General features: G+C 35.1%; 1 protein-coding gene across 3 annotated transcripts in view; it reads left to right on the forward strand.

Annotated features, from left to right (window-relative positions):
• Positions 1 to 5,293: 5,293 nt before the first annotated feature.
• Positions 5,294 to 24,590, forward strand: part of MYEF2 (myelin expression factor 2) — a 31,739-nt gene continuing 12,442 nt past the window's right edge. The window contains exons 1-10 of one of the 3 annotated variants that reach the window (XM_047863565.1): positions 5,294 to 5,551; positions 10,527 to 10,735; positions 11,963 to 12,015; positions 13,232 to 13,239; positions 13,343 to 13,436; positions 17,201 to 17,392; positions 18,144 to 18,297; positions 18,846 to 18,895; positions 19,014 to 19,077; positions 23,686 to 23,787. In XM_047863565.1, the coding sequence (XP_047719521.1) occupies positions 5,391 to 5,551; positions 10,527 to 10,735; positions 11,963 to 12,015; positions 13,232 to 13,239; positions 13,343 to 13,436; positions 17,201 to 17,392; positions 18,144 to 18,297; positions 18,846 to 18,895; positions 19,014 to 19,077; positions 23,686 to 23,787 (1,087 nt within the window). In that variant the 5' untranslated portion in view covers positions 5,294 to 5,390. The remainder of the gene's footprint in view (positions 5,552 to 10,526; positions 10,736 to 11,962; positions 12,016 to 13,231; positions 13,240 to 13,342; positions 13,437 to 17,200; positions 17,393 to 18,143; positions 18,298 to 18,845; positions 18,896 to 19,013; positions 19,078 to 23,685; positions 23,788 to 24,590) is intronic. The other 2 variants (XM_047863564.1, XM_047863563.1) reach the window with 2 other exon arrangements.

Raw genomic sequence — 24,590 nt, forward strand, 5'->3', positions numbered from 1 at the left:
AAAAAAACAAAACCAAAAACACTTTAAAAGTAGTGTTGTGTTACCATAGCATAGAAAAAACTATTAAAGCAACTCAGTCATTTCAGTAAAAATAATGATCATTAATATTAAGTTCAGCTGTATATAATAGACTGACTAGCAGCAATTTAATCAGGATAGAAATTTATTTCCTCCTGGAAAGAAACTTGGAGTAATAATGTGAGGGTTGTTACTGTGGCTTTCTAATAATGAGCTGATCAGTCTATTAGTCTATTTTTCTGTTCCATCATCCTCAGCACTTAGTTTCCAATCACAAGGTCACTTCATGGTCAAACATGGTTGCTGTTGCTACAGACATCATTTCTTCATTTCAAGCCAGCAGAAGAAGAATGCAAGGGAGGACAAAAGAGCCATTCTTCCAGTTAAGTTAGTTCTTTCTAAGGAAACTCCTATTTTGTCCTCACATTTCTGCTTATATTGTACTGCCCAGAACACAGTCACCTGGCCAGCCAGAGCTGCAAGTGAGGCTAGGAAATAGTAACTTTCAGCAATTTTCAAAGTCACCTTAGATTCTATTATTAAACAAGAAGAGGAATATGGATTGTGTTAGTTATTATCTCATTTATAGGATTATCTTCAAATATGCAGGACAGTGTGTGGATTGAATTTTATTTTTCATCATTCTAAGAAATCTATTTTCTCTTCCAAACATTGTAATTGAAAACTGAGAATAGCAGTCCCACAAAAGGTAGTTATTTAAATGAAAAACAATATGTGCTATAAAATAATCACTTTCATTAACACTCTTTAGATTAGGACTAAGTCTAAAATGATTAAAAATATTACCACAGAATACCCATTTCTTTGGACAAAGGAAGCCCGTTTCATGGAGTTATTTAAGAGGAGGAGCAACTATGCCTATAGGAAGGGAAGCAGGGTAGAGACATTAGATTGGCTCTTCTGATCCACCTTTTAATGGAGTTACTGGGGTGAGATTGAGGAAAAGGCAGGGTTATTTAAGTTAAGAAATTAGTGAATAAAAATTGAGACAAGTAAATGTCTAGGAATTATAGGAGTCTTTAGTCTTCAAAGAAAAAAATCTCCAAATATTGTTTATAAAAATTAAAATTAGGGGCACCTGGGTGGCTCAGTCAGTTAAGCGTCTGACTTCAACTCAGGTCACGATCTTGCAGTCTGTGAGTTCGAGCCCCGCGTCGGGCTCTGGGCTGATGGCTCAGAGCCTGGAGCCTGCTTCGGATTCTGTGTCTCCCTCTCTCTCTGCGCCCCCCCCCCCCACCCCGTTCATGCTCTGTCTCTCTCTGTCTCAAAACTAAACGTTAAAAAAAATTTTTTTTTTAAAAATTAAAATTAAAATTAAATCTGTTATTGGGTGATGACCCCAGCTTTGTAAAAGTTGAAAAATGAAACAGTTATCTAAGGAATTCAAGCAAAACCCATTGTATTATCTGAGTTATTTGAATAATTGAGGCGAAAGTGGGATTTCTGCCTGGATTATTCACATAATTGCCTTAATTCTAAGATTCATTTGGTGGGTAGAGACCTCTCCTCAGGATGTATTTTTAGAATGCTAAATGTGAAAAATTAGATTCCTAAATTAAGCAAAGCAATAGAAGGAGGGAGTGACAGAGGGGGGAGAGAGAGAGAGAGACAGAATAGTAGGTCATTGTCAGAATAAATCTATACTTTTTTCCCATACTTTTTCTAATGACAATAACTGACATCCACTTTTTTTTTTTTTATCATAGAATTAACTTACATGATGGGAAAGGGAACTATATATGGATCTCAGATATAACCCATAGTATTTTTTAAAGTCATAAATTCCTTTTGGAGTTTCAGTTCTTTAAAGTTTGGAAAATTAGTGGCTCTAAATCCAGCCATTTAATTTTACAAAGCCAAGTAAACTGACTTAACAATCATACTGTACTTTCTGGTTGACTTCATATTGTTGTTGGTCTTTGCCTTCAATTCTTTTTTTTTTTTTTTTCAAAAATTTTTTTCAACGTTTATTTATTTTTGGGACAGAGAGAGACAGAGCATGAATGGGGGAGGGGCAGAGAGAGAGGGAGACACAGAATCGGAAACAGGCTCCAGGCTCTGAGCCATCAGCCCAGAGCCTGACGCGGGGCTCGAACTCACGGACCGCGAGATCGTGACCTGGCTGAAGTCGGACGCTTAACCGACTGCGCCACCCAGGCGCCCCTGCCTTCAATTCTTAAAGACAAATTAAAAGGATGATCACATCCAAGTTGCCACTCCATTCTCTTCTTTGGTAGCAGAACTCTGGGCAGTGAGCCAAACTGAGAAATTATTTGCCAGCCTCCCCTATAGCTGAGTGTATCATATTGCTAAATTTTGACCTATAAGTCAAAATGTTGTTTGAGATTCTGGATGCCTCTTTACTGGACTGCTTCTGGCTTCTACTGAGGACAGGTGCCTAGATCTCCAGTAGCTATCTTGGGCCATAGAAAGACATTAAGAATAGAAGCCACACACTAGGTTGGTGAAAGATTTAGAAGAAACCTGAGCCCATGATGACTATACCTGCTCTAGGGTGCCTACTTTTGCACTATTTTTACTTAATAAAGTAGAAACTTTTATTTTGTTTAAGACACTATTATTTTTAATCTCTGTTACCAGCAGGTGAACACAATTCCTATATGACATTAAAGTATTGGTTGTAAATATTTTAGAATTCTAGGGTTAAATTTCCAGGTATGTATAATGGTCTCTTTAAATCTCCTCTCTCTCTCTCTCTCTCTCTCTCTCTCTCTCTTTCTCTCTCTCTCTCTATCTCTCTCTCTCTGTCTCTCTCACACATACACACTCCAGTTTGTAAGAAAGAAAACTAAGTAGTTATAGTAATTCATTTTGTGCAATTATAAATGATAGCATTTGCAGTGGGAATTTTGAGAAGATAAAAACTAAACAGCATGTGTACATAAACACATGTGTACATAAACTTCAAAAAAAAAACAGTGGAAGGAAGGAAAATACAGAAATATATTGTAGCAATAGAATGTTAATCACTTTTTTTTCACCGATTTAGCTAAGGTAAGTATAATATTTATAGCAAGAGAGGAAGAAAACATCTATAGAGCAGCCCAATGGAGTAGTATCAATAATTTTCTCTTTAGAAGCTGCCCCAATTCTCTCCATCTTTTAAGACCCAGCTCTTCTATGAAATGCTCAGCAATCCTCCTATAGGAAAAACCTTTGCCCTTGTTCCATTTATTAGGACCAGGACTAAGTTATAGTGAGGGAAGCATTTTTCTTAGGCATGGCACAACATTTTAAGAGGTGCCAAAAAGCTCAGTAATCAATAAAAATATTTTAATGAAATATTTTAATTAGCACACTACAGCATGCAGTCCAGTCTTTTGTTTTATAAATAAATTTTTAATTATGCTTCACATTTATCTCAATTATAGCACTCAAAAAGTGCTTTTTATGAATGTTGTCTCCCAACAGTACCATACTCATTTTCATATTCCTCATGTGCCTACTACTCTGTGTTAAGCATGAAGGTCTCTTAAAAAATATTAAATTGAATCTATTGAAAGATTTTGCAAGAAAATACTGTATTAGGGGCAGCAGGATTAAATTTTCATCATTAAATTCAACTATAGCAAAAGAATAACAGAGGATAATGGATGTTTTGAAAGTGCTTATAATTCAGTTCTATGGGAAAATCACCTGACTTCTCTTTGACTAAAACCCTGCTCAGCCTGGAGAGATAGGGAATTATAATACTATTTTATATTCATATAGCACTTTGCCCTACATAAAGTGCTTTCTTTTAATTCTCACCTTAATCCTGTAAAGTAGGTATTATCATCCTTATTTATTACAGAAAGATTGAGAAGTTAACTGACTTGCCCAAGGAGTTATAGGCAGAAAGTGGCAGAACTGAGGTCCTAACCCAGGTTTTCTGTGTCAAAATCCAATGCCTTTCTGCTATTCCAAATGCTAAGTTTTGGGATTGACCAAGGAGAAATAATTCATGCAGTAACTACAACAGCGTGTGTTGTGTTTGTTAAACGATGTCAGTAGCACCCTAAACAGCAGTATTTTACCAAGTGTGCTCCTCATGAGTAAAACTGTTCTGATTTTTATGTGTGTACGTTTGATGAAGTAGCTCAACTCTTCTGGTATAGGATCAGATGTTCCAAGGTATTTTTTGGTTGAGGGCAGAAACTTACATAATTAAAATGTCAAAGAACCGGGGGGGGGGGGGGGGGGAGGGGGGATGAGGAAATTATGTATTACTTGAGTATTAGTTTCTAGCTACCACTTTACCACTAATGTGTATGTGATATTCTGCAAAGCATGTAAACCATACAGGCTTGCTTCTTTATGAAAAGAAACATTTGGGAAGGTCTTTCAGCTGAAAAAGGTTATTTCAATGTGAAATACTATTACAGTATTCAAGAGTTAGGAATTAAGTTTAATGGGTTACTTTTTTATATTTAGGGGGAAAAATCTAGGACTATATTTTAAAACTCCATACAGTAATTAAATTTGAGAGCCTATAACTGCTTCAAATATAATTTTCACCAACATAAACACAACTCCAAACCAAAATGTCCATGATCAGCCAATCTAGTAGAAGCTTTCTTCTGAAAAACAAAACAAAACAAAAAACTATAGATTCTCCTCAGGGGTTGCTATCCAGAGAATTAAAAAACTTGTCTTCTTTTTATATGCCGATAGCTGAATTCCACAGGAAATCCTCTTTCTTAAAAACGACCAGAATTCAAAGAAATTCAAAGGTATTCATTTTGGTGAATTGCAACCTGTCATCAATAACTATTTATTGAATGTCCACGGGGTGCCTAGGCATTTAAGTGGCAAGTGATTTGTTTGTATTATTCAAAGGATTTCTAAGGCGAGTCTGAAGATTTGCAGACGTCTTTAAAGATGCAAAGTGGTGTGTGCTTCTCTCATTTAAACTGCCCCTACAAGGAATGAACTGAATAGTCTGGGTTTCAGAGCTCTAGGGATTTCCAGCACTCAGATCCGACTTTTGTAAGCGAAGACCCCATTGGGTGCCAATCGATAGGCGGGCTGGTGGTCAGAACACAGCCCCACCAGGGGCTTCTGGACAAGTTAGGCCCTCCCTGGTCTGAAGCAGGGCTGACTGCGGCAATGGCGGCCCTGACCCGCCACCCCATCCCTCCCCCCTACCCCTCCGCTCCCACCCCCCACACGCGGCTCACACCCTCTCCCAGTCTCCCAGCCTCGACCGGTTCTCGCGAGATCCGGGCAACTGAGCGCTCGGGGCCTTTTCAAATCGGGATCCGTTACCGCTTTCCCGGCCGCCGCCATTGTAGCGCTCGGAGCCCCTCAGCGCAGGCGGCCGTGGCGGAGGCGGAGGCAGCGGCAGCGGGATGGCGGACGCCGACAAGCCCGAGGTGCTCGGGGCCGCTGGCGACGACAGTCCGCATCAGCAGCCAGTGGAGCAGCCGGGCGAGCCGCGGCGAGAACCGCACCCGCCGGAGCCAGAGAAGCAGCCGCCGCAGCACAGCAGCAGTTCCAATGGCGTTAAAATGTATTGTCTTTTCCTCCGGGGATCGGGACGAGGTGGGGGGCGGGGAGTTGGCCTCGGAGGGGGGCCGAAGCCGGCCTGGGCCTCGGTGGGGGATAACTGCTCCCGGGCCGTAGGCGGCGGGAGGAGCAGGTGCAAGTAGGGCCGCTCCCAGGCCCTTCCCTCCCGCCCCGGCCGGGGGAGCCGGGGTGCGAGCCGGGGGGCCGACGCCCCTCCCCTGTTTCCAGCCGGACACTGCGGGTCACTCCTTCTTCCCAGACTTCCAGCTGGAGAACCTTTGAGCAAAGCACGGCGGCCGCCACTGTCTGGAGGAAAATGGTCCCCCTTTTAAAGCCCAGTACAGTAGTTAGTGTTCATCACTAGGGAGTAACTAGGGATGACATCATCGGACATTTCCTCTTAACTACCGAGAACGTATTTAAAAGGAATAGTCCCCGATCTCCCGGCCTCATTCTGAGCTTTATAAGTTCAGTGTTTGTTGTTGCTTTCTAAACATGTATTAATTTCTGAATATATATATATATACACGCCACAGAGGAAGTTTAATAATGTGCTGTGAGCCTAAATCCATTGTGTTACCCTTGAATTGGTAAGAGGTTATTCAGAAAGGGAAATGTGCATGGTTCCTGGGTCCCCCACATCCCTCTCAAATGTTTGTAAGCCTTGCAGGTTTTTTTTTTTTAAGAACTCCATGTGTGATGGCTTGTTCTTAATTTTGGTAAAATGGTAAAATAAGATTTTTTTTTAATTGAAGAAAGTGTCTAGAAAGAATGTAGTTGACTCAAATCCATAATAATTTTTAGTTATAAGGAACTGTTGGGCTCCCCATTGTTCTTGTTATATAGGAGGATACGAATCAGGCATTCTTTTGCATGTGCCCAGCTCTTTAAACTTGAAGTTGAAAGTATGTTAATAATTTACTGAAAACATCTTTTTCCTTCTCTCAGTTATGCCTCAGAGTAGAAAGCAGTGAACATGTGGTCAAACTAAAATAGAAAAGAGAATTTTTCTTTTCTTTTGTATAAGAATGTTTGAAGCAGTATGGTAAGACCTGGACTAGTTTATGTAGGAATTGGTCGCAGATAAGATAGCTCTCCCAGCTCAGTTATGACACTCTTCCTCTCACTTGGGTTTGAATAGGATAGGTTGCATCTTCCAGGCAGAATAGAGGTGCAGGTGTAGGAGATTCGACCTTGGTGGAATTTGTTCCTAGGTGCAGAATGGTGCACCTCAGTAACTGAGCATCTGGAAAGGGAGCACTTTCTACCATGCATGCCAAACTATGGGCTCTCAGGGATTTGGCCTCATAAATTCTAATAGAAGGCATTGGAATGATAAAATGTGTGCTTTTTGTTTATCTCTAAATGTGGGCTTGCCACCCTTTTCTCCTAAACAAAAACCACAGTCTTGAATTACAGAGAGAAGCCCTACTATACTTGGGTGTGATTAGTATAATAGTGTCCATACAGATAAAGCTGGCATGTAAACCTCCCAGATCTAAAAGTCTCTAATCCCTCTTAAAGTCTCATTGTGGGTTAGCTAGACAAGAGGACAGAGGTAGGAAATGAATCTCTTTCACTTCAAAGTGAGGAAAAGGAAAATATTAAGTAAAGAAATTAAGAAATGCTAGTAGAATATACAAATGAAGATTCTTTTAATATTGTTTATAGTTAATATCTCTCAGACCTTCCTGTTTTCCCAAGTTGAATAAAGAAGCAAATCTACTCTCAAGGGTTTCTTGTACTGTCAGTTCCATAAGAACCATATAATGGTCCAGCATGGGTCGGTCATTCATACTGAAAAACTAGGAACATTTACCTGTGTCAAGCCAACAACCTTTTTTTGACCCTGTGAACCAACCGGAGTAGTTAACAATCTAACACATAACCCTTGACTACCATACATTTTTAAGGGTAAGAATTCACAGAGGTTATAAAAATTACCAAATATTGCCTTAAAATATGTATTGCTTAGAAGAGAACAGAGTGCCACTTATCAAGGTTGAAATGACTTTTGCTGAGGTTAATCCATAGTCACTGAGTATAGAGACCACTATGTCTTATTCATCTTTGTATCCCCAAGGCCTTATGTTTATAAAGGCCCAGTAAATACTTGTTTAAGAAATGCAGAAGTGAACTTTTATGATTGTGAAACTTATACACAGAGAATTTCATGGGCATATTCACATCTTTTGACAAGAAATTAAAGATGTTTCCCTAGGTTTAGTCTTTTCCTTTATGCCAAAATGGTATACTAGCTATCCTTTTCTTAAGTGAACAGGAGGAAAAATAGCAGTATTGTTATAACTCTTCATTATTTTCAGTGTGATTAACATCTTGGAGTATATGGAAATTGAAAGTTACATTAGGGTATAAAGTGTTGTGTAAAATATTAAGCATCGAAGCAAGGTGAAGTGTTTGAAGTAGAGTAGTATTTTTTATTATATTAGGAGTAAGAATGGAACTGGGCTTAATTTTAGATTTCATACTATAGCATGTTTTTAAAACCACGTTTTAAAATTATGTTTTCTTATTTGATGTTGAATATTGATTTTTCAGAAATTTATAACTTCAGTGGGCATAATTCCATCTTAAGAGTAGATAACATTTTTGTGACTTAAGATAGTCACAGTCTTTATTTCAAGTACATTAAAGGGGGTGGTTTAAGTGAATAGTTTGAGCATTATTACAGGGAATTCTGGATATAGTGCCAATATTTGATGTTATGTAGCATCATTTCCCTAAGAGCTTTCACCTGTATCTTAACTGTCCATTCCATAGTGTATTTATGACATAAAAAGAGTTTAGGAATTGAATATTAAATTGTTTGTTTCTCAATAATCAGACCATACCTCTAGCCATTAAACTGGTCTGCCTTCCATAGATAATTTATACACTATAGATGAGTAGTGTAGTAATAACCTTTAATATGCCACTAAGTGAGGAAAACTTGAAGAAATTGCTCTCTCTGGTCATACTTGTAATAAATATTTTGGAGAGGGTATCCTACATTAATATCATTGCTTTTCAGTGGAATTATCAGATTGTTTTAAGCAAATGCTTACATATAAGCATCTTCTATTCATATAAGAATAGAAGAACATTGTAATTCAGAACTCTGTGCATTTTTCACAGCTGGTTTCATTCAGGAAGAAAATAGGTAGGAGAAGGCATACTTAGCTAGAGACTATATAGATGTCTGCTTACCTAAACAGAGACAGTTATTTTACAAACATTCATAGAATACAGTCTACTATGTACATACATTCTTTGGGGGCTTAAAAGGAAGAGTTTGTTCTTGTATCTACTGTACTTAGAACCACAGTAAAGGCCTCTGTACCTTTTGGCCGCTTGCTGCCATTTTCAAAAGTCGCACACTGTTCAGACAGGTAGGTACTTGCTGGAGCTGGGACAGTTGTGAAGACTTACTCTAGGCTGTGCCATTTCTGATGAGGGAAGATGTTTGATTGTAAAGGTGTCCCTGTCAAGGTCTGAAAAGGTGGCAAAGCAAGTTTGGCTCTAATGTCTCTTCCTTGATTTTAGCAGTTTTTCTGGCAGACGGCAACACCATCTGTGCCCAGATGAGCATGGGTTCTTAATTGACTGTTCATTCAAAAATTAGTATTTATTGAGCAACATGTTGTGTGCAGTCACCATGCTAGGTGCTGCTCATACCAATGCAGGTAGTTTTCGTTCTTACAGAGTTTTTTTTTTTTTAATTTTTTTTTTCAACGTTTATTTATTTTTGGGACAGAGAGAGACAGAGCATGAACGGGGGAGGGGCAGAGAGAGAGGGAGACACAGAATCGGAAACAGGCTCCAGGCTCTGAGCCATCAGCCCAGAGCCTGACGCGGGGCTCGAACTCACGGACCGCGAGATCGTGACCTGGCTGAAGTCGGACGCTTAACCGACTGCGCCACCCAGGCGCCCCTACAGAGGTTTTTACATCCTATATTTATGGTTGTGTTGTTACCTGCTCAGAAAGGTAGTGTCTAAAAATATCAATATCACATGGAACAGATGACTACAATAAGACGTGTGTGTGGAGCACTACAGTGTATAGAGTCCCACAGTTGGTTGGCTTAGAAGATAAGTGAGTGCCTGGATTATGAAACCTGGTTGGTTGTTGGAAAAACCCAGGAAGCTTTAAAAATTTTGGATTTCTGAATGTCATTTCCAGAGATTTTTATTAGTATGTGATTGTGGAAAATTGCTTTAAATTGAAGTATTAATTAAATAGTTTTAGATTCACTAGAATAATTAGTGATTTAAAACCTATTGTTATTTCTTCTGTGAAAGAAGATTCCTTTTGATAAGTAAGTTGCATTTTTAAGATATATACCCAAATTTTTATCTATAGGATTTACTTTAAGTATATACTTTTATGTTATGGATGGTTGGTGGGTAGCATCAGATCGTCGCATTGTGATTACAGTCTTACAAATTAAATGTTTTTCCAGTTAGGGTCTCATTAAAAAGTTGATTTATAAAATTTTGATTCGTGTTGTCTTTTAAGTACTGCTTCCTACCTCCGTTCCATCCCATCGTGTAGGTGATAACTACTAGTAAAAATTATATGATTCTATGAAATACCCTATCTTAGTTTATAGGTTAATACATAGAAAGTGTTGAGTATGAACATATTAGAATACCTTACTAATTAATTATCCTGATCAAAGTTGGGAATAGAAAAAATTATGAGAGTCATATGGGCGTGTATGCATGTATAGATACCATAATATAACTATGTATTTTAGTTATGTTTTTAAGCAAACTTTATGAGAAGTTTGGTAATATACCCAAATTCTTGCTCTGAAATGGCATTGGGTAATTTCAAAGCAAGCAAGCTGACTCTCCAGGTCTAACTTGGTGGAGAGTTTTGAGAAGTGAAGTGATAAATATGCAATATTTATGTAATGTAGGCTTCCATTATTAGAAACATGACAGATTTTCTTCTTGTTTTGTTTTTAATTCATAGGGAAAATGATGAATCAGTCAAAGAAGATAAATCTGAATTAAAAGAAAAATCTTCAGGAAATAAGAAGGCCAATAGATTTCATCCTTATTCAAAAGATAAGAATTCAGGCACTGGAGAAAAGAAGGGTCCAAATCGAAACAGAGTTTTCATTAGCAACATCCCATATGATATGAAATGGCAAGCTATTAAAGATCTAATGAGAGAAAAAGGTAACCATTCCTGATAAACCCACTGTTGGCTTATCTTCATATAGAAGGGGGAGGAACTAAGCAAACTTTTTTATTCCTCTGAGCCACACAGACTCAAAAAATTGATTTTTGTTTATTTCTTGACACATGAATTAATCTTTTCCTCTTCTCTCACTTGACAACAATTTCATTACAAAGTCATACGGATAAATGAAGTTTTTTTTTTTCCCATTTTAGTGGTATAGTAGTGAGCCAGCATATGCATGCCACCAAGAATTTTGTTAAAGTGATTGCTTTGTCTAGTTGAAGTTTTTATAGATTTTTAAAGGACTATTGCATTAGTTAAGCAATACATTAGCGTGTTAAAGTATGAATAATAAGGTCTGATTATTTTTTTCCAAAAGCTGTTTTGTTATTATCTTGGTGGATTCTGGAATCTGGCTGTGGAGTTCATTTTGTTTGCATTGTCATGAATGCCATGATGCTGTCTCTGCAGTTCTATTTTAAAATTGCGTTACTGCTGTTGCAGTTTTGTTTTTAGAATAACTTGAAAACCTTCATTTTATATATATGGTTGGTTTTGGGGAAAAATAATTTTAATATTTGATCTTGTAAAAGTTAGTTTTGTTATCTCTTGAAAAATTGAGTTTCAACAGTCCTGCAAACTATGTACTTGGCTTTGAGGCTGATCTCTTCTAATAAATAAAAAAAACCTTGCATTGGTGTATCTGTTGTAAGGTGACAACTATTTGATTGGTTTTATTCATTGACTTTATTTAGAAAGTGTGTGGCTTGCTGTGAAGCATGACTTGTAAATTTAGTTTACTGATGGCAAACATGATTGAAGACATTCAGGTAGAAAGTCACCTTAAAACAGCTGTTGTGTGTAGGCGACCAAAGTTACTTGAAAAGTGTTAATGTTGATGTTTTTAATATGATAGGTTAAGGGACCATTTGTATGTATATGTGCATTTGTTCACCAACTATATCATGCTGGCCAAAATATGATCTGTAGTATGAATTAGGTTAATATGGTTGTTAGCTTTTTTAGAGAATGTGGATGATGTACATTTCAGAAAATTAGTTAAATTTACATAGCCATTGATAGGAGGTATGTTGGTCTGGTTTTGATTGTTGGTGAATAATAGGTGCTTTTCTGTAGAGTTGTGCACAGGTGTGCAGTAAAGCAAGATATTGGTGTTTAAATGTATTGTTTCTTGGTATCTTCCTTTTGTATGTCTTATGTAGTCGGTGAGGTTACATACGTGGAGCTCTTTAAGGATGCGGAAGGAAAATCAAGGGTAAGTGCTGTGGGCCATAATCTGCTTGAGGTTTAAAAGTTCCTCAGCAGTTTACTTTTTTGTATAATATTTGTACCAGTTTTTGGAAACTTAAGTTTCATTTTGTTTTACTTTATTATGCAAGATTTGAGGCTTTATACTAGCAAGTCTGATATTTATTCAATCCAAACTAGCTGCCTGGAAGGGATGGGTTTGTAAATGTTCATAAAGGGCATTCACTTTTCTAATGCTTTAAGGTAATGCTTCTTAGCCAAGAGATTTTACTATAGGATTTTTTTTGTTGTGTTTTGATGTCTTCAAGGATATTCTAAAAGTTACTGCATTGATAATATTCCCTAAGAGTTCTCTGACAAGCCCATAGCTTAAAGGTGTTAATTCAGAATGTATGTTTGAAATTTACATTGAAGAACTTAATTTGGTAGCCTGCAAGACTACATAAGAGGCAGTGCTCTGACCAATTGGTATGAATGACATTGATGATTAAATTGACATAGAAGGAATTGGTTGATAGTAGGTTTTGATTTTTAGCAACAAGAAAGCAATACACTGAGGAATACAATGGAAAGCTTTAACAGTGTTCAATTATATTGCAAAAACCAGTTGGTGCATAAGAAAAACTTTGTCGTCACATTCACATGGCACTTCGAACAGTAATGGCAATTATTTTGAAAATGTATAGGTTTGTTTCTTTAGCATAAGTGATTATTTTATGTACTTAAACTGGATGCTGTTAAATTGTGTGCAGCCAGTTTTCTCTAATAGAGAAATTAATTAAAAATGAGATTATTTCCTATTTTTACCTTAATAAAATTGAAAGATATACATTAAAAACAATTTGTGCATAATACATTTTTTGAAAATAGTCGTAACAATGGAAGAAGTGTTTTATGGAAACCTTCAATTTCCCTGAGTTACTTTTGATTGAATTTGTGAAAATACCTTATTTAGTCTTAACCTAAAGAAGAGTCCTCTAAAAGTAAATATGTGTTCCAAGCTTGTTAAATGCTAGATGCTACTGCCTTTAAATAGATCGATTTAAACATTGACAGAAGATTTGTGGTCACTTGCTATTATGTTCTAGAAGTGTAAAAGATAAAAAGTGATTGTGTTATCAGTTGCTTTTCATGACTTAAATATTAGAGTTTACCATTAACTTCGTCTACTGATCTAAAACTTTTCTTCTTTTGCATATATTGACAAATCTACCTGGATATAGGGTTGTGGGTAAGAATTTTTTTTAAGTTTCTTAAGTCAAATTTAAACTTCTGATTAAGAAAAAGAAAATTTAGTATATAAACATTTCCTATAAATTTTTTTCCCCATTAAGTGTTGTTGAATTCAAAGATGAAGAATTCGTAAAGAAAGCGCTAGAAACTATGAACAAATATGATCTTAGTGGAAGACCCCTGAATATTAAAGAGGTAAGATTTCTTATATTTGGAATAATTTAAACTTTTGGATATAAAGACATGTTTTCTTTGGATTTTCATCTTGGGGGATGTATTTCTCTGGCTCCTCCTTTTTTTTTTTTAAAGCCTAGATGCTTATTAAAGCATTATATAATTGAAGATAGTTTTGCTTGTGCATGGTTTCCTGTTTGCTTTTAAGCAGTTTTCCTATATATTTGATTTGTTCCAAGTTGTTATAAGCAGAGGTGCATGATTTAAAAAATGCAGATATTTAAAGATGGCAAGGTTTATGTATTGACTTTATTTGGTATAGACATTTTCAGTTTTTAGATTGTGGTGTTTAACTTGAGAATTAGATATTCTTGTAGTTGATAGTAAAGGGTGCTTAATAATGCAAATACCTTATGGATTTGAATAAAATTGATACTCACTTTTAGTTAAAATTACCCTGAAACTATGCCAGATTAAAATTTGAGAAAACTTGTGAATCTGTTAGTGAAATTTGTAACTGGAACTTGGAAACCCCTAAAGTGGGTATGTTCCCTTTGTATGGAACAGTAGTATAATACATTGACAAAAGAATAATCAGAAGATACTTAAAAAACTATGTACACTTAAGTGTAATTGACCTTGGTAATGATTAGCTTGAATAGCAGTCATTTTCATTTCTTCCTTTAGTTCATATTGTTAATCTTACCTGAATTGTTTGATCATGGACCAGTTACGTATATATTCTTGCTAAAGTCTGTGTTACAAATGATTGAGGATGTACTTTAGGACCCTGAAGAGTCTCTACCAGCAAGGTTGCAAGTCTCTGATAGTAGAGCATTTCTGTCAGTCACAGTTTAATTTGGTTGAGTAATGATAGGAGTCCCAGCTCACTTTCTAGCTCTGTGACTAGGCAGGTTACTTATTCTCTAAACCTCAGTAATTATAATAGTACAAATGGTAGTACTTACCTAATAGAGTTTTTATGAGTATTAAATGAGATAACATGGTAGAGAATTCAAGCTCTGGCATCAGATAATCTGGGTGATTCAGGGCAAATTACTTACCTTTAATTACTTAAAAAATTACCTAACTTTAATCACTCTCTATTTCTTTGTTTCTTTATCACTAAAGTGAGAATGATATTAGAAGCTGTCTGATAGTTTTATAAGGTTTCAGTTAATATATGTAAAACATTTAATAAATGTTAGCTACTAACTATAATTGTGATGTTATTATATAAAGCACTTAGCACAGTGCTCAAAATATTATATAACTACATAAGAAATGTTAGCTGTAATAATAATTGCTTGTTGTTATTCCAGTCCAAGGTGGGAATATTCCTGGTTGTTGGTCTCTTGATTCTGACTATGAGGTGATAATAGCTTAAAATTAAAGCCCATGCTACCAACAAATACAAGTATTCCAAATCCCTTTATTGGAGTCAGCTTCTGAACTCCTCTAATTCTGTTTGAGCCTGGGGGGTTTGTCTGTCCGTCCTCCTTCCTTCCTTCCTTCCTTCCTTCCTTCCTTCCTTCCTCCCTCCCTCCCTCCCTCCCTCCCTCCCTCCCTTCCTCTCTCTTCCCTTTCCTTTTCCCTTTCCCTTTCCCTCCCTCCCTCCTTCCTCCTTTCCTTCCTTCCTTCCTTCCTTCCTTCCTTCCTTCCTTCCTTCCTATTTTGACTGGGAAGTAGAGAAAGTTTAGACTGTTGTACTCTGTGCCAGCCATTTACCTGGTGGTTTTTATGCTAAAGGACAAACCTATGTTGTTTGTGTTCTTTTAAGTTTTAGCACTTCCTGTATCCTCAGTAATATTTTAGAGACCCTAGAATAGAGTTATGTGATCAAATTGATGTAGGATACTTCCATTTTTAAATTTTTTTAAGAGGGAAAAATAACTGAGTTTGGCCTAGCTAAATGATGAAGTATTCTTTATTCAGTTAACTTTATGGATTATTATTACTAAAGGTCCCTTTCCTGGGAATTTCTGATTTACAAATGGATGACTGGGCTCAGTGCTAAAACTACTAGTGAGAGTCTAAGAAAAAATATATTTCCAATATTCCCTACCAGATATTAGAATTTTATTTTTTCATTAATTAAATGGTGTTAGGAGCAGTTATAAAATTTAATAGGCCCTCTAATAGCAATAACAGGTAGTGACTGGCAGGCTGTCCTCCAAGGGGAAAAGAGGAATAAAAACCATGTTATATAGTGGCTACTTTGTTTTAGATGAATTGTATTTATATATGTTTTACGTTTTATTATGCATATGTGTGTATGTATTTTTGTGTGTATATATGTTTATATATATGTCAAAAATATAAAAAGACAAATCAAAACATACTAAGATGTTAAGGACAACAGTGTATCTCAATAGTTTATGAAGCACCTCCTCTACCTCTACCCCTCCTTCTCTCCATAGGTAACCACTATCATAAATTTTCAATTTGTGCAAGTTTTTGAAGCTTTAGTTAGACCTGAAACATTTATTATTTACTAACTTAAAAATTTTGCAGCATTTTTCAAAACATTTATTTCTTTATTTCTGTATTTCTCTTTATTTCTTCATGGTGAAAAAATACTTTGGAAGCTAGTATACCTTTATTAATTGCATTCAGTTTTTTTTTTAAATTTTTTTTTTAACGTTGTATTTATTTTTGAGACAGGGAGAGACAGAGCATGAACAGAGGAGGGTCAGAGAGAGGGAGACACAGAATCTGAAACAGGCTCCAGGCTCTGAGCTGTCAGCACAGAGCCTGACGCGGGGCTCAAACTCACGGACTGTGAGATCATGACCTGAGCCAAAGTCAGCCGCTTAACCGACTGAGCCACCCAGGTGCCCCTGCATTTAGTTTTTCACCTTCTATTCTCCCAGCCTTCCTAGAGAATTTATTAAGGTCATCCAACTTTCTTTTTATTAATATTCCCAGACTGAGACTAGCAATATAGAGTTGATGGTTACATTTATCATTGTCATTTGGTATTGCAGATAATAGTCTATCAGTGTGTTTATGTGTTTTTTGTGTGTGTTTTGCATTCCACCTGGTGAGATAAGTGAGAAGTACATTTAAACTCACTATTTTTGTTTTGTTTAAAGGTAGAATATTTCTCTTATACAGTTAATGAACTTAAAGCAGTTTTTAATATCATTTGCTTGGACACTTAGCCTTTCTTTATCCCCCCCCCCCTTCATCTCAGATCATAATCCATTGTCAGATCACAATCATTGTTGAGAAAGGAAAAAGGTTGGAAAGTGGGTAATTGTATTTTGTTTAGGAATGAAACTTACACATTATAATAGTTCCCCTTTACCCCAATATTCCTGGGTTTTGTAACAGTCTGTTCCACTGTTGAAAAGCTTTGAATTAGTCTGATTTGGCATTGCCTTGGGCATCCAGTGGTGAGAATTCACCATTACTGCATTTTAGCAAGAAAAGAGTCACAGTAAGTACAGTATTTTGTTCCTCTTTGAGTTATATATATTTATGCGTATGTGTCATGTATTTGAACCCTAGTATAAGGGCAGAATTAAACTAATTTCAAGTTCTTAAGTGACTTTAGTGATTGGAAACGGGTATTTAATTGACACCCCTGGAGACTGAAATCTTTTGTCTGTCCACAGGTTTTTATGGGACTGAATTCTCTGGATAAGAAAAAAGCTCACTCTTCAAGAGGGCCAATAATTTGAGCCAGTTGGGATAGCTACTGTAGAATTTGAAGTTGTTATTTTAATGATACAGATTTACTGATGTATCTAGTGGTATTTAACATTCAATGTGTGTTATAGGATCCTGATGGAGAAAATGCTCGTAGGGCATTGCAACGAACAGGAGGATCATTTCCAGGAGGACATGTACCCGATATGGGATCGGGGTTGATGAATTTACCACCTTCCATTCTCAATAATCCAAACATTCCTCCTGAGGTTATCAGTAATTTGCAGGCTGGTAGACTTGGTTCCACAATTTTTGTTGCTAATGTAAGTTTAAGCTTTAGTCTAAAATTTTGTCATTCAGATATTCAGTTCTAATCATGAGGTTATTAAATTAGATGAATGGGTTGTAGGTTTAGAGAGCATTTTGCTGATTTTTAATGAAAGTAAGTGAAACAGTAATTATTGGAACTCAAACCCAGTTTAAGTCTATATATATATATATATATATATATATATATATATATATACACATATATATAAGGTTAAAGTGTAAATATGAGTATTTAGTATTCTTTAAAAGTGAACTGTGGAATTTACAAATACCTATGCAGTTCTTGAACGTGTTTACTTTCATTATATGGGACTTTTGTTCATATTGGTAAATGGATTTCTTTCTTTAGCTTTGATATTTGATATTTGTGAATGTGCACATTGTAGTTGGTTTGTCATTTGTTCTAAGCTTTTGAAAGTCAGTGATATCAACAGTACTTTCAAAAATCTGAATTTCTCTCAGTAAAAATAGATGAGCAAGTTTCACATGTACAAAACAGGATGAGCAGATAAGAGGCTGTTTTGGAAATTAAAAAAAATTAAGGATAAGGAACAACGTTGGGTGAAGCTTGATTGATTTTAAACAACTTAAGATGTTTTTATTTGAATACTGTTGTTGATGTACCATCTACCAAGAAGTATAGTTTTTTATAGCTATTAGAGTTGAGAAAAGATTTGTTTGTATTATTTATAAATGGGGAGAGGGGTTTATTAGGTATGTAACTTTATATAATTTTATGTTAAGCTTGACTTCAAAGTTGGTTGGAAGAAGCTAAAGGAGGTGTTCAGCATAGCTGGAACTGTAAAACGGGCAGATATTAAAGAAGACAAAGATGGCAAGAGCAGAGGAATGGGCACAGTCACTTTTGAACAAGCAATTGAAGCAGTTCAAGCAATTTGTATCCTGATTTACACTTTAGTGCTATCTAATACGGTTGAAGAGCTTGATACCATTTTGTGGGGGTCATGGAATTTAAAGTTGCCTGGCTTGGAAATATGTATTAGACTTTAGTCTCCAGCACATAAGTCTATATATATATATATATATAGACCTTTACTATGTCCAAGTACTAAAGTCACTCTTAAAACTTGAATTAGCCATATTATGTAAGCCTGGTATGAACTCTTCTACTTTCTCTTCCTGCCACAATGAACTGTATGTATATCCACTGTCGACAGTTAATGTAGTCCATTGTGCATTAATGCAGTTGCTTTAAATGAAGTTTTCCCCCAGTGGTTGACTTACAAGATTATATTTTATTCATAAAGTAAAAGTATAAAGCAAAGACTTCAAGATTGTTCTTTGAGTATATGGAAGAGACTAAAATAAGTAAAATAGTAAAGATGTTGATTAAATTATTAGAGGTAGTCTGACTCTAAGATTATTAAAAATATGTGTTCAAGTATAATTTTATAGTCAACTGGTTTTCCTTGACCAAACCAACAGCTATGTTCAATGGGCAGTTTTTGTTTGATAGACCTATGCATGTGAAAATGGTGAGTTCCTCCATATCACTTCAACCTCCCACCTCTTCAAACTTGTATCTGCTCTCCTCTGCATTGCAGATCTGTTTAGTTATGAATTAACCACAGAATAAACTTTTTTTGCAATTAGGATGACAAGTCTGTCCCTCATGAAGACTACCGCTCACATGATAGTAAAACACCACAGTTACCACGTAAGTAAAAGTTATTATTAGAAGCAGAGCAGGCTATATATTTTTTCAATTTTATTATATGCTAAGCAAAACTCCTTATTTTTGCACCTATATCCCAAATTGCCCACAGTTTAGGATTAGTTTGGCATTATAGAGATAGTTTGTCATGATTGCTGAGGAAGACTGAGAAGATAAACATGTACCTTTTTTTTTTTCTTTTTGGTGGTTTTTCCTTATTACAAAAGCAATACATACTAAAAAAATTGTTAAGTTCATATACATGAAGGGAAAAAGAAGTCCTTTTAATTTTACCACATGTAGTCTCCATTTTAATATTTTTCTGTATTTTTTATGGTCTTTTTAGGGTTTTTTTTACATAGTTGAGTACTACCATATAAATAATTTTTTTTAACATTAATCTGAAGTATTCCATGTTGGAAAATTCTTTTTGCATATTTTTATTGGGTGTGTAATAGTCCATTGTATGGATGCTCCCTAAGTATTTCACTGTAATGTTAGGTATATTTATTTGTTTTAACTTTTTTTTCTTTAATTGCCAACAGAGTAATTCATGTCTTTCTGTATACAAATATTTGGTATGTTTTTGGTTATTTCTTTCAAGTATATTTACAAGTTCTCAGGTGTGTTTATTGATCAGTATTATCGAATTATTTTCCAAATGGTTATAAAACATAATGTACTTAACATCTTTGTCTCAGTGTTACATCTGCAAAATGAGGATGATAGCGCCTATATCATGGGGTTGGCATGAGTGTTGCATGAGTTAATATATGTATAGCACTTAGAACAGTTTTGGAATAATGTAAACACTCAAAAACTAGCTCTTCTTACTCTTTTACTGTACCTTCTCTGATTTTTATTAAGTTTTTTTTAATGACAAAATATTTTAAATATACAGACAAAAATAAAATTAATCATGTAGCTATCGTAGGCCATATTTGTTATAGATGATTTTCCTTTAAAATAAAATTTTACAGATAAGGTTGAGACTCCCCCTCTCTCCTGACCACCAGATACCATACCAAGAGGAAACAACTTATGAATATAGTGTTTATTGTTTTAAGTTTTAGTCATTTGGATACACATTTATACATACACAAACATTATAGTTAATGGTTTTGCTGGATTTAAAATTTGGGGTGAGTGACATCCTATTGTATATATTCTGCAGCTTGCTGTTTTTGGTTTAATACTGTTTTTGAGATGCATTTATATTGATGTAGCTCTAGTTCCTTAACTTTTTAATTTTTTTTTGAGTGGGGGGGCAGAGAAAGAGGGAAAGAATCTTAAGCAGGCTCTAGGCTCAGCACTGAGCCCCACACAAGGGGCTCAAGCTCCCGACCTTGAGATCATGACCTGAGTTGAAATCAAGAGGTCGGGTGTTTAACCGACTTGAGCCATCCAGGCTCCCCAGTAATTTCTGTTTTTCTAAGATTTTTACTATTTTTGTTCATTTTCAGATTTATTGGCATAAAATACCCTCTTAAATTTCCTCTACATCTATAGTTCTTTCTTCTGATAAATTCTGAAGGTTTGTAATTTCTCTTTTTCTTGGTCAGTTTTGCTTAGAGATTTTTCAGTTTTATTTGTGCTTTCAGTTTCATCTTAATTTCTGCTCTTTAATATTTTCTTCTCTCTATTTTTGGGGGTTTAGTTTCTTATTTTTGTCCAAATTCCTTAAGTTGACTGTTTACTTCACTAGTTTTGTAGGCTCTCTTTCCTAATAAAAGTAGTTATAACTATAAATTTAGCCGTTGCACACAAGTTTTGCTATGGAGTATTTTTATTGTGATTTCATTTTTATTAAATTACTACTATGACTTCTTAAGCCATGCAGTTTTGAATTTCTAAATGTATGGGGCTTTTCATTGTTAATTTTTAACTTATTGTGGCCAGAGAAGATACGATTGTGATTTTTGGAATAATTTGGACTTTGTATTATGGTCTAATATCAGGCACTTTTTTAATACATATTCTAGGTATGCTTGGTGAGTGCAGTGTTCTATATATGTCCATTAAATCAAGTTTGTTAATCCATTTACATTGTCTACATTTACATCACTACTAATCATCATGTGTGCTTGGGCTGTCAATTACTGAGAGATGTATATGGTAAAATTTCCCACTAGAATGTTGGATTTTCTTTTTATTGTTGTTTGTTTTTTGGTTTTTTTTTTTTTGGTTTTTACTTTAAATATTTTGACACTAACTTAGTAAGTACATCTAAGTTTAGAACTGATATATTTTCCAAATGAATCAAAATTTTATCACTAAGTGATTTTATCTTTAGTAACTAAGTCTTATCTAATATTGATATAGTTATAACAGCTTTGTTTTGCTTATTCACATTTATTACTTATGTGGGTTAATTCCCATTGTTTTACGTTCTATTTTTGTGCTTTTTACAGATATTTTCCACCTATCTTGCTTTCTCATTTAGTGGTTAGCCAGGATTTGTAATATATCTGTGAAGTCTGAAGTTAATATAATTATTCTTTTACTCAGTAATAGAGTGACCTTTGAATGCTTTAATTCTAATCACTTTTTCTATTGAATTATATGCCGTTATTGCTCATTGTCTTAGTTCTGTATTGCTTTTTTTCATGCCCACAAATTAGGCATTACTACTATTTACCATTTTCTTGGCTTACCTTTCTCTACTCTCACAGACCCTGGCGCTAATTTTTCTCAAAGCATATATTTTAAAAGCTCTTTCAGTGAGGATCTGTTGTTAGTAAATTGTCTCAATTTTGGATAGTCATAAATGTCTTCAAAGGTAGTTTTACTGGTTATACAGTTTAAGATTGATAGTTATTTTCTCTCAGCACTTTGAAAAACCCCACAGTCTTCTGGCTTCCATTGTTGCTATTAAGTCAGCTACCAGTTAAAATGCCTTTCTTTACAGGTTAGCTGTGTTCTTCATGTTGCTGATTTTAAGATATTTGTCTTTGGTATGCAGTTTTCTGCATTGTTGGTATGAATTATTTTATTGGGCTTTCACAATAGAAGAATTCAACTTCTTTTTAAGTGAACTCTGGAAAACTCTCAGTTCATGTGTCTTTGAGTATTTCCCTTTCTCTCTTTATAGGGCAGTTTTTTCCTGCCTCAGCCAAGTTTACCTTATCACTTAGAGTGTCATCTTTCGAGATTCTGCCTGGCTTTCTGCTGGGGCTTCCAGTTTACTTTTCCACTATTAATACTCTTCTAGTTATTTAGATAAAAAATATTCTCTGTTGTATTCAGACTTACTCTTTATCTCTTCTTTTTGAGATTCACATTTTTATATATTCTTTATTGAGATATAATATGAACTCATACACTTTGACAGAATTAGTTTGTTATTCAAGTTAATCATTATTAATGTCCCTATTTTTCCCTTCCTGCCTTCTTTTGTTCAGATTATTGTAACTTGTCAAATGGGAGCCTCCTTACTGCCAATGATGCCTATACTCTTATTTTGGTGAAAGCATGATTTCCCAGATCTGTGAAGATTTTTTTTTTGTCATAGAGATATGAGATTGGCCTAGTCTCAAAGAGTCCTGGTTCCTTTTAGTGAAGAATGATTTCAGAGATGAAAATATGAGTCCTAGGTATAGACATGAGAGTATTGTTGATAGTCAAGTATGCTGTTGCTTTCAGTTAGACCATTTTTAGGTACTGAGCTGTTATCTTTTACCAGATGGCATTGATCTTTTCAATTACACAGCATGCTTCTGTATTTTATCTTAAAACACACACACACATTTTGTGTGTGTGTGTGTGTATACATATATATATATATACATATATATACATATATATACATATATAGTATAGTTTTCTCAGCCCCTACCTCGTAATTGCTACATTGGCTAGCAAGAACATACTCAGATTTAATATAGTAAAATAAAATAGTTCCCACTCAGCTGTTAAGTCTTTAAGGTCATCAAATTAACTTCTTAAAGTCTATTTTCAACAAATTTAATTAGTTTATTTTAAGAGAGGTAGTAAAAGGAATACTGGATTTAGAGACCGAAAACTTAAATTGTAGTCCTACCTTAATCACATAGCTAAATGGCATTATACAAGTAACTTAAGGTCTCAGAAATTTCCTCCTGTGTGGAAAATAGATGTGAAAACACTTAAGGTGCCATATAAGTAAATAAATATGTCATGGACAAAACCAGGTAATGTAACATTTGTTTTATTCAATATTTTGTTTTCATTGTTGTTGACTTTTTAGTTGGATTTGAACCATCTTAAACGTAATTCTATTTTAAGTGGTTTTACAAACTCGAGCAAGATTCTCATTTTCAGATATGTATACCATTTATAAGGTATATAATATTATTCAAAATCCTCTTGGTATTTGATTAGTCCTTTTTAGAATGCCTTGAAACTAGGATAGAAGGTAGGTCTGCTTCATAAAATACTTCTCATTAATAAATGGTGTTATAGTGAGGCTTCTTCACTGTGCTGCATTCTGATGAAAACAAGAACCAGTGCTCTTATTTGCAAATTTGCAAAATTTTGGCAATATTACGACAGGCATGTAGCTTAAAGAATTTATTTAGTGCCAGTTAGTTAATCATATATGGGCTGGTAATATCATTTTCATTTGTGTTTTAGGTGGTCTTGGAGGCATTGGAATGGGACTTGGTCCAGGTGGACAGCCTATTAGTGCCAGCCAGTTGAATATAGGTGGTGTAATGGGAAATTTAGGCCCAAGTGGTGAGTATTCTCACTTTTTTATTTCTTTTTAATGATACATTGCTAAATTTATAAAGCTTACATTTACTAGTTAGTAGTGTTTAAAGGATTCTGTTTTATAGTTGAATATTTAGGATGTCATTTAGCCTAAAAAAAGAGTGAAACCTTGAGACCAGAGAACATGAAATAGAGTGAGCAAAGGTCAAGAGGGTTCCTCTGAGGCCAGCTGTGTTGTAGCTAGCCGTTTAGCACTTTGGATTTTAAAATGTCTTTGAGGCAGGAGGAGAATGTTTAACATAGTGTCTCGTGTATCATGGATATACAGTATTTGTGGAATGGCTGAAATGCTACCCTATCAAAAGCAAGTTAAATTTGTATTTATAGCTGGGAAGGTAGCTTTTCAGAGAGCTGTTTGGCTCTTTACATGGACTAATTTACAGTTTGTCTCTGAAGATTAGTTTTTAAACCTTGTGGTTTCAGAACCATTTTATTCTCTTCCAATTTGGTGGCGGTCCCAAAGTGCTTTTGTTGACATGGTTATGTTTGTCAGTATTTACTGTGTTAGGAAATAAAACTTAGAAATTCAAAAATATTTACAGATTTATTTAAAATAACAGTTATCGACTTGTATTAACATAAATATAATTTTTAAGAAAATGTTTTATTTTCTGTTACAAAATATTAGTAAACAGAGTGGCATCGTTTTATCTTTTTGGATATCCCTTTAATGTTTGATTTAAGGCAAGACAGCCATGCTGTTATATCTGCTTCTGCATTTCGTTTGTTATATTGCATACATCATGTAGTTTCTGGAAAATTACACC

Source organism: Prionailurus viverrinus, chromosome B3 (genome assembly GCF_022837055.1).
Source record: "Prionailurus viverrinus isolate Anna chromosome B3, UM_Priviv_1.0, whole genome shotgun sequence".
Lineage (NCBI taxonomy): Eukaryota > Metazoa > Chordata > Mammalia > Carnivora > Felidae > Prionailurus > Prionailurus viverrinus.